The sequence below is a fragment of the Syzygium oleosum genome, unplaced genomic scaffold, assembly GCF_021117445.2.
Source record: "Syzygium oleosum isolate NSW1041296 unplaced genomic scaffold, Sole_v2.1 Sole_v2.03, whole genome shotgun sequence".
NCBI lineage: Eukaryota > Viridiplantae > Streptophyta > Magnoliopsida > Myrtales > Myrtaceae > Syzygium > Syzygium oleosum.
In genome coordinates, this window is record NW_026607487.1 from 9,800,166 (window position 1) to 9,813,751 (window position 13,586).

At 43.0% G+C, this 13,586-nt stretch overlaps 1 protein-coding gene and 1 pseudogene across 1 annotated transcript; both read left to right on the forward strand.

The window, feature by feature from the left end:
• Positions 1 to 39: 39 nt before the first annotated feature.
• On the forward strand, positions 40 to 8,315 carry LOC115666300 (beta-amyrin 28-monooxygenase-like; annotated as a pseudogene).
• A 1,935-nt stretch (positions 8,316 to 10,250) lies between these two features.
• On the forward strand, positions 10,251 to 12,776 carry LOC130137645 (beta-amyrin 28-monooxygenase-like). Its single transcript, XM_056309371.1, has 4 exons — positions 10,251 to 10,904; positions 11,538 to 11,993; positions 12,082 to 12,269; positions 12,377 to 12,776. Exons 1-4 carry the CDS (start codon positions 10,421 to 10,423, stop codon positions 12,671 to 12,673), a joined length of 1,425 nt encoding a protein of 474 aa, XP_056165346.1. The 5' UTR covers positions 10,251 to 10,420; the 3' UTR covers positions 12,674 to 12,776.
• Positions 12,777 to 13,586: the final 810 nt, after the last annotated feature.

The window sequence follows — 13,586 nt, forward strand, 5'->3', positions numbered from 1 at the left end:
GTTTCATTGAAAGTGCTAGTGTGGCGTGGTAATGTAATAATGGTTGCAGTTGGTTTGAGCAGATTGAAATGTCCATTATGAGGTGTAGATCAGTAGGTGACGGATCGACAATTATTCTTGTCGCGTGCGTAAGCTGTTGTCGATTTCATCGGGTCGCATTTTTCCAGGGTTTTCCTCGGCACAAAAGCAGTTCCGAATCAAAGTCTAACACATCCTTCTTACAACTTGCCTCGAGCTATCGAAAGAATGTGCTTCAGAAAGAATTCAAGAGCTGAAGACCCTCAATGTTCCTGATTAGTAAAGATCATAGGATTACTGATATAACTTTCACTGCGTGTTGCAAAGTTACGCAAAGTTTAACCCCGACATCGGTGCCGGCAGCTTTAGGTGAAGGATTTACTTTCGGGCATTACTCAGATGATGCAGACCAAACACGATTACTAAACAGTTCGATGATGTCACATCGACAATACTCAAGGGTGTATATCCATCCACCAATGCATTTGCTATTAAATGAACAAAGATTTATAAAAGAAGGAAAGTTTTGATCGACTCAATCTTAAAAGGCTATAATGCAAAATTAATTGACAATCAAACATTAAGGCAAGTATATCTCACAACGGATAAAACTCTACTTATGGAAACTAAGATTCTAGTTTTATGGGCGACCAGATTCAGCGGGATTCAGATTTTGTCAACCAACGGCTACTCAATCGATTTTATACAAATCTTTCCAAGATGAAGATTGGAAGATGATCCTCTGAAAATTCTCCAACAGCTAGTTTGGAAGTGAAGGAGTATAAAAGAAGATTAACGAGGAGTAGAAGGTAGAGAACGAAGTCAAAAATCAACAAGTCCAAAATCTGAACATACTCCGATTCTACTACTTGTATTTCCTGAGCCTAACACTAAGATCTTGAGGGACATTTTGTAAAAATGATTGTATGAGATAGAGAGTTCTATCATTCACAGAGTGATATGACTCAGAACTTGTAATCCTTTTTTATCACATAATGGAATCCAGCCAGTAGGTTGTCAGCGTGGGAGAGTGGACGTAGGCTTGATTTAAGCCGAACCACTATAATTTCTTGTGTGCAATTTCTCTATCCCCAAACTCTTATTCTATCTTTTATACTGCACACTAGCACATTGTCTATAAAGTCTGCTCAGAATCTAAATATCTTTCAGACTTCAATCTTGATCATTTGTTTCCGCTTTAAAAATTGATCAAAATCTTTAGATCACCTATTCACCCTCGTCTAGGTGATCTTTGGTAGCTACGTTAAAAACCACTAGGCCGAATCTCCCGCCGGGGAGCTTCGGATGGCTGATCATCGGCGAGATCCTCAGGTTCCTCCGTTCCCAACACGACAGGAGCCTGGAGACGTTCATTCAAGATCGGATGAACATGTACAACACCCCCGTGTTCAAGACCTCCCTGCTGGGCGAGCGGATGGTGTTTTTGTGTGGGCCGGCGGGCAATAGGTTCCTGTTCCCTAACGAGGGAAAGAAGGTGGCGCTGTGGTGGCTGAGCTCGGTCAGGAAGCTGATGGGGAGCTGCCTGGTCTCCAAGGCCGGCCACGAGGCGAGGTCGGACAAGAAAATGCTCATGAGCTTCTTCAATCCGGAGGCGCTCATGAGGAGCGTTGGATTCATCGATGAGGTGACAATGGACCACCTGAGGACGCACTGGGAAGGTATGTGCTGTGAAAAATGCTAGAGAAATGGAAGAAAGAAGAAAAGGAAATCTATAGTTGAAGAACTTGAACTTCATCTTAGAGCTCAACATTTACTCTCGTGTATCTTGATGTTTATATACAAACCACAAAACTAACACTTGAGTTAACAGCTCATATACCAGAAAATGCAACTGAACAACTAAACTAACAGAAGAAACAAATCTTGTTGAACTGAACTAACAGAATACTAACTACTCTGTTTTTCCTTTGCTCTAAGAACAGAAATCAGTTACATAGAACAGCGTATAGAAGACTTTGAAGACTTCCTTAAGCTTTCCACATCTTCTTTCTTTCCTGTATTCTCAACATCCCCCCGCAAACTGGGTGCAGGTTTGAATCCCAAGCCCAGTTTGGTTCTGAGAGTGAAATGATCAAGTCGTGGCAAAGCCTTGGTGAAAATGTCAGCAAGCTGTCGATTACTAGGAATATATTGAACTCGTAAGGATCCCAAAGAGACCTTTTCTCTGACGAAATGAAAGTCAATTTCAATATGTTTAGTTCGAGCATGTAAGACAGGATTCGTGGTAAGTGATATGGCAGACTGGTTATCACAAAACAGAGTTGTAGGAGAGTGAAGAGAGATGCCAATATCACGTAGAACAAAACTAATCCATGTAATATCAGCAGTAGCAGATGCAAGAGCTCGATACTCTGCTTCAGTAGATGAACGAGCGACAGTCGGTTGTTTCTTAGCAGACCAGGAGATGAGATTGGAACCAAGATATGTGCAAAAACCAGTTGTGGAACGTCGGGTATCAAGACAGCCAGCCCAATCAGCATCGGAGAAACCATATAAGGTCATGGAACTTTGAGAATGTAGGAAGATTCCCAGATTCACAGTGCCCTTAACATATCGAAGAACTCGCTTTAGTTTATGAAAATCAGCAATTGTTGGTCGCTGCATTTTCTGACATAAAAGATTAGTAGCATAAGCAAGGTCTGGGCGAGTTATGGTGAGATACTGAAGCCCTCCAACTAAACTTCTGTATTCAAGTGGGTTAACAAGATAGATATCATCGTCTGTCGTGTGCAGAGGCCTTACAGATAGTGGAGTTGTGATAGGTTTGCAGTCTTGCATGTTTGCTCTTGTAAGAAGATCAATAGCATACTTGGTTTGACAGAGAAAAAGGTCAACTGAGGTGCGTTTGGCTTCTATCCCCAGAAAATAATGAAGTGAGCCCAGATCTTTCATGTGAAAAGAGATACTCAGAGATTTGATGAAATCATCAAGCAACTGATGTGAGTTACCATTCAACACAATATCATCAACATACAGAAGCAACAAGATTGTGTCAGTGCCACGATGAAACACAAATAGAGAAGGGTCTGTGGTGCAGCAGAAAAAACCAAATTCAAGAAGGAAGTTGCTGAATTTCTCAAACCATGCTCGTGGCGCCTGTCGAAGACCATACAAAGATTTCTTGAGTAAACAGACATGATGAGGCAAAGTAGGATTGATAAAACCAGGGGGTTGCTCCATATAGACAGATTCAGTGAGTGTGCCATGTAAAAAGGCATTTTTGACATCTAGTTGACGAATAGGCCAGTGCTTTACCATAGCCACTGATAAGACAATACGAAGTGTGGCTTGTTTCACTACAGGGCTGAAGGTTTCAAAAAAGTCTACTCCTTCTTCTTGGTGAAACCCTTTAGCAACCAAACGAGCCTTCAACCTGTCAAGACTTCCATCTGATGCTAACTTTGTTTTAAACACCCACTTACAACCTATAATATTCATCTCAGCTGATCTTGGAACTAATATCCAAGTTTGATTCATATGTAGGGCATCCATTTCCTCATGCATTGCTTGAGTCCAGCCCTTATGAGCTAGAGCTGATTTAAGTGATTTCGGTTCAGCTGGAACATTGTATTCAGCTAAGCAAGCATATCTGGGATTTGGTTTAGCTATACCAGACCTGAGTCGAGTTTGCATAGGATGAACAGAGGTATCATGGGAATGATGGGAAAAGGCACTTGGATGGGCTGGATCATCAACAGAAATGATTGGTGCTGCATTATCTGGAGCAGAACATCCTGAGACCTCATGGTTAGTAGGAGGTTGTGAGGATGATAAAGACATGTGGTTGCACGGCTCTGTGATATGTGGGACACGAATATGACCAACCTCCATAACATCAGTTTCCTGTAAATGACCAGTGGTACAAATAGAAGGATGTCACATGGAACGCAGCTTGTTAGAATCCAGAAAGTCTACCTCATCAACCCATTTGCGATACAGAGAAGTGTAGTGAGGATAGTCACTATTTAGTTTCTTGGTAAAAGGAAAGAAACATTCATCAAACTGCACATGTCGACTGACATATATTCTACCATCAGTAGGAACTAGACCGCGATACCCCTTATGACGCTCACTATATCCCAGAAAAACACATGTAAGGGATCGAGGATCAAACTTGTGTTGTGCATAGGGTCTGAGGCAGGGATAACAAGCACAGCCAAAGACCCTAAGATGATCATAACTCGGTACTTGTTTAAACAACCTACTGTGAGGCGAGTCCATCTGCAACTTAGGAGTTGGAAGCAAGTTAATGATGTAATTGGCAATCAAAAAGGAATCAACCCAATATTGTAATGGAGTTCTAGCATGGTAAAGCATAGTCAGGCCCAATTCTACTACATGACGATGTTTCCTCTCGGAAATCCCATTTTGTTCAGGGGTGTAAGGGCAAGATAAGTATTGTTTAATGCCACAAGTTTCCAAGTGATGCTGAAATCTGGTGTTAGTGAATTCACCGCCCCCATCACATTGAAAAACTTTGATTTTATGATTAAGTTGGTTTTCCACAAACTTTTGAAACATAAGAAAAACATCATAGAAGTCTGACTTCAGCTTCATTGGATAAAGCCAACTATAGCGAGAGAAATTGTCAACAAAGATGACATAAAATCTGAATCCCTGAAGTGAAGTCACTGGTGATGGACCCCAAATATCACAATGTATCCTTTCTAGAGGAACTTCAGTTGCAGAATCAGAAAGGGGAAAAGGTAGTGAAGTACTTTTGACAAGTTGACAACTACCACACACAGATGGTGCTTTCTTAGTGCAGCAGATCCTCTGCTGTCGTTGGAGATGCTTCAAGATCTGTGAATTGGTATGAGCAAGTCGTTGATGCCATATTTCTTCTTCGATTGCCTTATGCCTCTGCGTAAGTAGAGCCTTAGTTTCTGCGGATCCACTCGGTGAGAGCCCCCAACTTTTCTCCCTAGCATCACCGTGGTGTTGGTGCGATTGTCCTTCACATAGACACCATTTTTATCAAACACAAAAGAGCGGGGAAAGTCATCGATCCGTTTTGAAACCGAAAGAAGGTTCTTCTTGATTTCGGGAACCACCAAGTACATCATTTAATGGTAACACATCAAGCTCAGAATGTAAGAACGCATTACCAGTGTAAGTAATAGGAATACATGATCCATTTCCTATCATGACAGTATCATGTCCAGTATACTTTGAGGGGTTATGAATTATACCAGGATTAGCAGTGATGTGAGCTGTGGCTCCTGTGTCAGGATACCATTCACTGCCTGTAGGATCCTCAAGATGTGTGGCTGTTAGAGCTTGAGGAATAGCTTCGTCTTGATAAGAATTGTCGAACCGATACCAACATCGAAGTGCATCGTGCCCTGGTCGTTTGCAGATTTGACATGCTACGCGAATTCCATCTGTCTCTTTCACAACCTGTAAATTCTTATAAGTTACAGAGGTTTGAGTGGGATAAGATTTAGTCTCTTGATATCTCTGTGAAGAATCAGCATGTGGTCGAAAACCAGGACCTGCACTATAGGTGTTAGTCTGTGGTTTAAAACGCTGAGCCTCCTGATCGTGGGTCAGACTAAATGATCTATAATTCTGACTTCTTCCTTGATAACCATAACCACGACCTCGATTGTCGAAGGAACGACCTCTGCCATAGTTTCGTCCTCCCCTGAAGCTACCTCTCTGTCCCATAAAAGCCAGATTAGGCTGATTAAGTTCTTTGCTAGTAACTATCTTCGGTTCCATCTCAACATTTCTTTCTCCGTAATATGCCAAGTTAGGATTAAACTGATTCAAGGAATAGTTCTGCAGTCTTGTTTCAAATCTTTCTAGCTGTGATATCACCTCATCATAATCAGGTTGAGGTTTCAAACAATACATGGTTGTTTTGAAGTTTTCATACTCAGATCCTAGTCCTTCCAAGACGCCAAAAACTTTAGTTATTTCATCCACAGGTTTTCCTATTGCATTTAACTGATCGCAAATCAGTTTGTACTCTCTAAGATAATCAGATAGCTGTCTATTTCGTTTCTGACATGCCTGCAGTTTCCCCCTCAACTCAAACTCCCTAGCTACTGATTTCTATGTGAATCTATTCAGCAAAGTCTGCCATACCTCATAGGATGTTTCCAGGCTGATGATTAGCCCCAGGATATTCTCAGAAACTGCACCACTTATCCATGAAGATACCAGTTGATCAGTTTTCACCCAATCAGTGTAATCAAGATTGACTACTGCGACCTCTCTCCCGTCAACTTCAGCTTGTATTATCTGTGGAGGTGATGGAATTTCTCCATTGATGAAGCCAAATAGCTCTTGACTGCGAAGAAATCTATAAAACTGAGCTTGCCAGAGAAGAAAGTTGTCTTCAGCAAGCTTGATTGTAACGAAGTTAGTAATGTTGACATGAATAGGAAAAGGATATCTCGGTGTTCTTGCTGCCATTGTTGCGTTCTTCAACGAATGAGATCAGAGTTCACAGCTTTGCTCTCAGAGATAGCTCTGATACCATGTGAAAAATGCTAGAGAAAAGGAAGAAAGAAGAAAAAAAAATCTATAGTTGAAGAACTTGAACTTCATCTGAGAGCTCAACATTTACTCTCGTGTATCTTGCTGTTTATATACAAACCACAAAACTAACACTTGAGTTAACAGCTCATATACCAGAAAATGCAACTGAACAACTAAACTAACAGAAGAAACAAATCTTGTTGAACTGAACTAACAGAATACTAACTACTCTGTTTTTCCTTTGCTCTAAGAATAGAAATCAGTTACATAGAACAGCGTATAGAAGACTTTGAAGACTTCCTTCAGCTTTCCACATCTTCTTTCTTTCCTGTATTCTCAACATGTGCCTGGTCAACCATCATTATTCATTGACTAGATTTGAGATTCGCATTGTCTGTGATTCTACATGATCTCACGGTGCTCTCTAAACTTCGTTCGATTGGATCTTTCGAGATTAAAACTAATCTTGCGAGTTAGTCATCACGAATGTTCAAATGGAACTTGACGTTAACATTGGCGTTTCTGAATATATGCTCGAGCAATTTCTAAATGTTGACTCATCACCAAACTAAAACAATTGCATTTATATGTGAAGGCAAAGATTATCTGGAGGCCTACTCCCACCCTGAAGCAGCACACCTTCGACCCCACGTGCCGGCTGTTCATGAGCATCACAGACCCTCAGCGTCTCGATGCTTGCCGACCACTTCCACGTGTTCCTCAAGGGGGTTGTTGACCTCCCCCTCAAAGTCCCTGGCACAAACTTTTGCCGGTCAAAGAAAGCGGCTGATTCCATTAGGAAGGAGCTCCAGATGTTGGTGAAGCGGCGCCGGACGGAGCTGGAGAAGAAGACGGCATCCTGAGCAAGACATCATGTCGCACCTGATTGCGAACGGGGACGAGAACGGGAAGCTCATGCCCAAGGCGGAGATCATAAACAACATGTTGAACCTCCTATTCACTGGCTACGATACGTCCGCTTCGACTCTAGTGTTGATCATCAAGTACCTGAGTGAGCTGCCTCATGTACTGGAGAAGGTCATTGCCGGTTAGTCCCACTCTGTCCCTGATTTTCCTAGTCACCAGTGCAATTTCATTGGCCTACATGTACGTACTTAACATTCGCATTCGCCAGAGCAAAGGGAAATCGCCGCATCGAAGGGGCGGGGTGAGCTTCTTCACTGGGGGGATTTGCGGAAGATGAGATACTCCTGGAATGTCATCTCGGAAGTCATGAGGATGACTGCGCCAGTATACGGTTCTTTCCGCGAGGCCCTGGTTAATTTCATGTACGAAGCACACACCATTCCCAAAGGCTGGAAGGTAAATGCATATGTTCATTCTCTGTTAATACGTCACACCTGCTTATGTCCTACTTGAGAGTGCGTGCTCAAACGGGCCTGCAGTGCGAAATGGACGAGCCCTAGGCAACGCGGTTTTCGTTCTTGGATAAAGGCTTACTCGTTTGTTTCTTGATTTGTCATGCGTAATTACATAGGAGTACATGCTTAACACACAAAGATCCAAACTACTACCCAAGAACGCTGACCTTCGACGAATCGAGATTCGAGGGATCGGGACCTGCTCCAAATACGTACATCCCATTTGGAGGCGGGCCGAGGATGTGGTTGGGGCTCGAGTTCACGAGGACGGAGCTGCTCGTGTTCTTGCACAATCTGGTGAATCAATTTCACTGGAGTCTGGTCAATCCCGATGAGAAAATAATCTACGAGCCCATGCCTATACCGGTTGAAGGACTTCCCATCCGTCTTCGAACTCGCGACTAGCTTCTTCTTTCTTCTATGGAGATTAGCCACTTGATGTGGAACTTAATTATCAATAAGCTACGTGCTTGTTTCTGCCTTACTGTGAAGCCTAAACGCTTGGCATCCAAATAATTGATCCCTTATGTTTGTGTATCTTACAGTTCTGAGAGCTTTCGTTTGCTTGATGTTTGTCAAATAAGCTCGCAATGATGAGGATAAACTTTTGATAATTCTCGAAAAAAAAATGAGCTTTGCTAGCATAACAGATTTTGAGCTACTGTTAGAATAACAGTATGTTATGAGACACAAATTCTAGAATGAATGGACCCACAACAAATTTTAATTATTTGTTTTTTTTGTGGACCAAAATAAGCCATTATTCTCAGAATAGATTGAGGACAGTTACATAAGCATTTCTCAATTTACAACGCCTTGCCTACACCAGTTAAAGGACCTGCGCCTTGCGACTAGCCTTTTCTTTACTAGGCAAATATCACAAAAAAACCCTCAAAGTATGCCTATTGTGACACAAATACCCTCAACTTTTTTCTGTCACGAAAAAACTTAAACTTATACATGTGTGAACATATATGTCCTCTATTATAGTTCCATCCAGGGTATATTTATTACATTGGTATAAGTTCCGGATTTTTTTATGATACAAAAAAAAATTTTAGGGTATTTGTATCACGGCAAGAATAGTTTTGAGTTTTTTTGTAGTGTTAACCCTTCTTTATTCTACGGAGATTAGCCACCTGACGTACCACTTAATTACCAAGAAGCTATTTGCTTGCGTTTGCCTTGCTATGAAAGCCTGAACGCTTGGCACCCGAATTATATTGTAAGTCCCGTTTGTTTTGCGTATCTCAACATTTCTAAGAAGAAGGCAAAGGCGAAATAGCTCGTGGCATTGAGACATGGAAAAAAGAAAGCAAATAGAGTCCCGCACGTCAACGAAGGAGGGGCCTAGACGGCTTCGCACCTTCCGTGGCCCTCTATGTGTGCTATCCATGGGTGGTGTTGTTGCATCTATTCTTTAGCCCGTTATGGCAAATCGAAACCTAAATCATGTCTTTATCTAAGAACTCGAATGTGCATGGTAGTGAAAAGATCCTTAGTTTCAAAAGCTCTCTAAACACTTCATTCCCCCACTCACCCAATTATGAATCTTTATGCTGCAGTTTTAGGTTGAATCCGAACCTAAACATAAGGGGGGAGTGCCGGTAGATTTTGTTCGTCCTAGATAATCAGTCTTCGTCCAAGCCTCTATCTATCTCGTGTGCGAGACTCTGTCTATGTTGAGATGTGCGAGTGAATTGTGTTAGAGAAATCCCACATCGGAGAATTGATGCGGTGTGGAGCAATTAATATATCTTACTTGTCTCAAAACTCATTAGCTTAATTAAGCTTTTGCGTGAAGGTGAATACAATTAAATATGTTAACGAGCTCGGATTTGGATTTTCCTCTTGGCGATTCTTCGAGTAAAAGACTCATACTTCTACTACTCTCTCCCAACTACCTAAAGGCCTCATTCAAAAGGGGAAAATTATCAAAAAAAAAAGTCTTAAATCTATTGCATTTGTGCCAATTTAGTTCTAAACCTTTTTTTTTGTGACAATTTAGTCCTAAACCTTTTGACATAATGTTTTCCAGTTTTACATGACTTTAACAACTCATATGCTTCCTAGTTTATCCGTACATATAATTTAGAGTTAGGAGAAGATGGGTCATCTTTGAAGACAATAATCAATTACAACATACGCATTGTTGACAAACAACTCAGACATTTTCCTAAGGGTCAAGAGGAAAAGAGGGGAATGGGGCTCGAACGACCAATCGATTCATGACATAAAATAACTACGAACGTTCGTTCCCCACGGTCAATAAGGTCAGTTGTTAGTGGGTGTCTTGAGGTTACAAAATTATAAACCCAACCTTATCTACAAATATTATATCCTATGGAAAAGATAAACTTCAATAATTGCGGCATCGAAAGGCGTGAAACATGTGAAGTCCGCTCTCATATGCAAAGCCCCAACTTCACCGGTGCCGTCACCCGATTGAAATTTCTTCTCAAAAACATTGCTCTCCCTTGTTCCTTATTGAAGCAAAATTTTGAGAAGCCATGCAAGTTTTGACCCTAGTCCCGGTCTTGGCTCTCCTCCTCGCCCTCGCCTTCATCAAATTACTCAAACCCAAAACCGCCCGCCCAAACCTCCCGCCGGGGAGCTTCGGGTGGCCGGTCATCGGCGAGAGCCTCGAGTTCCTCCGTTGCCAACGCGGCGGGCACCCGGAGAAGTTTGTCCGGGACCGGATGAGCAGGTACAACTCCCCCGTCTTCAAGACCTCACTGCTGGGCGAGCGGATGGCGGTCTTGTGCGGGCCGGCCGGCAACAAGTTCCTGTTCTCGAACGAGGGCAAGAAGGTGGCGCTGTGGTGGCCAAGCTCGGTCGGGAAGCTGATGGGGAGGTGCCTCGTCTCCAAGGCCGGCGACGAGGCGAGGTTGGACAAGAAGATGCTCATGAGCTTCTTCAACCCGGAGGCGCTCATGAGGAGCGTTGGGGTCATCGATGAGTTCACCAAGGACCATCTCAGGACTCAGTGGGAAGGTATGTGCCTAATCAACCATCATTAACCTTCAATTAGATTTGAGATCTGCATCTCTTCTGATTTCCACAATGGATCTCACTGTACTCTCTAAACTTCGTTTGACTGGATCTATCAAAACGAGTTTCTAACGTGAAGATACGAATACGTAGCTGAAGTATAACTCTGCTTGTTTATCCTAAAAACAAAGAAAGAAAAAACATCTATTGCTTGCAGATATTTGTGTTGGAATGTGGCATCTGTGCATTGGATACTATCGGATTCTCGACTTTAATTATTCGTTCTAAAGATATATATGATCCTCGCAATACGGGTCGTCACTGTGGTTTTGTCAACGCTCTACGTTTTTTAAGTCATCACTGGCTTGTCACTTTCCCAATAGATGGTGCACCGATGATGAAGTTTTGCGAAATAATCGGATGAATCCCGTTGACGAGGGGCGGCGTCTGGTATTTGAAATCTTAGAATCGAGAAATCATTTTGTAAAAGAAAACGCACATGGAAAAGTATCTCCCTAGATAAATATTCGTTCTAATGGAACGTGATATTAGGATCGGCATCCCTGAACATATGCTTGAGCAATTTCTAAATGTTAATTGATCAACAATCCAAGACGATTGCTTCTATATGTCAAGGCAAAGATCGGCTGGAGGCCTACTCCACCCTGAAGCAGCACACCTTCAGCCTCGCATGCCGGCTGTTCATGAGCATCACAGACCCGCAGATCGTCTCGAGGCTCGCCGACCACTTCCACGTGTTCCTCAGGGGAGTCGTCGGCCTCCCCCTTGACGTCCCCGGCACAAGCTTTTACCAGTCGAAGAAAGCGGCCAATTCCATCAGGAAGGAGCTCCGGGTGTTGGTGAAGTGGCGCCGGACAGAGCTGGAGAGGAAGACGGCGTCCCCTTCGCAAGACATCATGTCGCACCTGATTGCAAATGGGGATGAGAACGGGAAGCTCATGCCCGAGGCAGAGATCATAAACAACATGTTGAACCTCCTATTCGCTGGCCATGATACTTCCACTTCGACTCTAGTGTTGATCATCAAGTACCTGAGTGAGCTGCCTCATGTACTGGAGAAGGTCATTGCCGGTTAGTCCCTCTCTGTCCCTGAGTTTCCCTAGTCACCAGTGCAATTTCATCGGCCTACATTTGCGTACTTAACATTCTCATTCGCCAGAGCAAAGGGAAATCGCGGCATCGAAGGCACGAGGAGAGCTTCTTCAGTGGGGGGATTTGCAGAAGATGAGATACTCGTGGAATGCCATCTTGGAAGTCATGAGGATGACTGCGCCAATATATGGTTCTTTCCGCAAGGCCCTGGTTGATTTCACGTACGAAGGATACACCATTCCTAAAGGCTGGAAGGTAAATGCATTCGTTCATTCTTCGTAACACATCGTCGTTCATTGTCCTAGAAGAGTTATGCAGCAACGGTGGGCTTATTCGTTTGTTCATTGATCTGTCATGCGCAGTTACACTGGAGCGCATGTTCAACACACACAGACCGGAACTACCACCCGAGAACGCTCACCTTTGATGAATCGAGATTCGAGGGATCGGGGCCTGCTCCGTATACGTACGTCCCGTTCGGAGGCGGGCCAAGGATGTGTTTGGGGCTCGAGTTTGCGAGGGCGGAGTTACTCGTGTTCTTCCACAATCTCGTCATTGGATTTCACTGGAGTCTGGTCAATCCCGACGAGAAAATAATCTACGACCCTATGCCTATACCAGTGAAAGGACTTCCCATCCGTCTTCGACCTCGCGACTAGCTTCTTCTTTCTTCTATATTTGCTTCGTTTTCTGTCTTACTATGAAGCTTGAACGCTTAGCATCCCAATTGTTGGAAAGTCCCTTTAATGTTTGCGCATCTTACATTTCCGAGGGCTTTCGTCCGATTGATTCCTGTTGATTAAGATCACGATGCTTAGATAATTCTGGAAAGGAAAAGAAAAACTCAATGAAGCATTAAAATTTTCAGATCGAATTCTTATTTGATCAGTCACTAGAAATTAATAAAAGAGGAGCAATTAAACTACAACATTGATAAACCATTTTGGAAACATAATTATCAATGTTGTGCTCTCTCATTTAAGAAAAGCTCGATGGGTCATTCTCAATGAAATTATTGCGGATTGCATCGTCATCGTCAACGACCATACCATGCCCAATTTAATTCGGGCATCATGTTGCTTGATGGAGACGTGCAAACCACTTTAGCACAACGAACTCGTTTTGTTTGGCCGTGGCAACATCAAAAAGCAACGTTACCCAACCAATTTGCGTGCGGGAAGCCGGCTCTATCATCATAGACCCCAGAGATGATAATCATACCGTATCCGGATTCTTGGCACAACCCTGACACTGCCTTCCCCCAAACCAATTGCAACAACCCTTTCGCATCTCTTATACTTCACCGCCACAAAGCATTGCTCGTGCTAAATCAAATCACGCGCTACCTATTGGGTGAGTTCATGTAAAGTGACTGGCTATGATACAAGTGCACATAGGTGGTATATAACCTTTCAACGATAGCTTTTTTCCAGATGGCTTGCGACCGGCGAGGGCGAGGCTGGGACCCTCGCCCAATGGCCGGCGACCCTCGCTGGATGTAGAAGAAAAAGAAAAGAAAAAAATATATAAAAAATCTAATTTTTTAAAAAAGTATATAAAATTCTCCATTAA

Coding starts and splice junctions, on each gene's coding strand:
- LOC130137645 (XM_056309371.1), top strand. CDS start 10,421: ATGCAAGTTTTGACCCTAGTCCCGGTCTTGGCTCTCCTCCTCGCCCTC. Junction 10,905..11,537: donor TCTCAGGACTCAGTGGGAAG/GTATGTGCCTAA, acceptor CTATATGTCAAG/GCAAAGATCGGCTGGAGGCC. Junction 11,994..12,081: donor ACTGGAGAAGGTCATTGCCG/GTTAGTCCCTCT, acceptor CTCATTCGCCAG/AGCAAAGGGAAATCGCGGCA.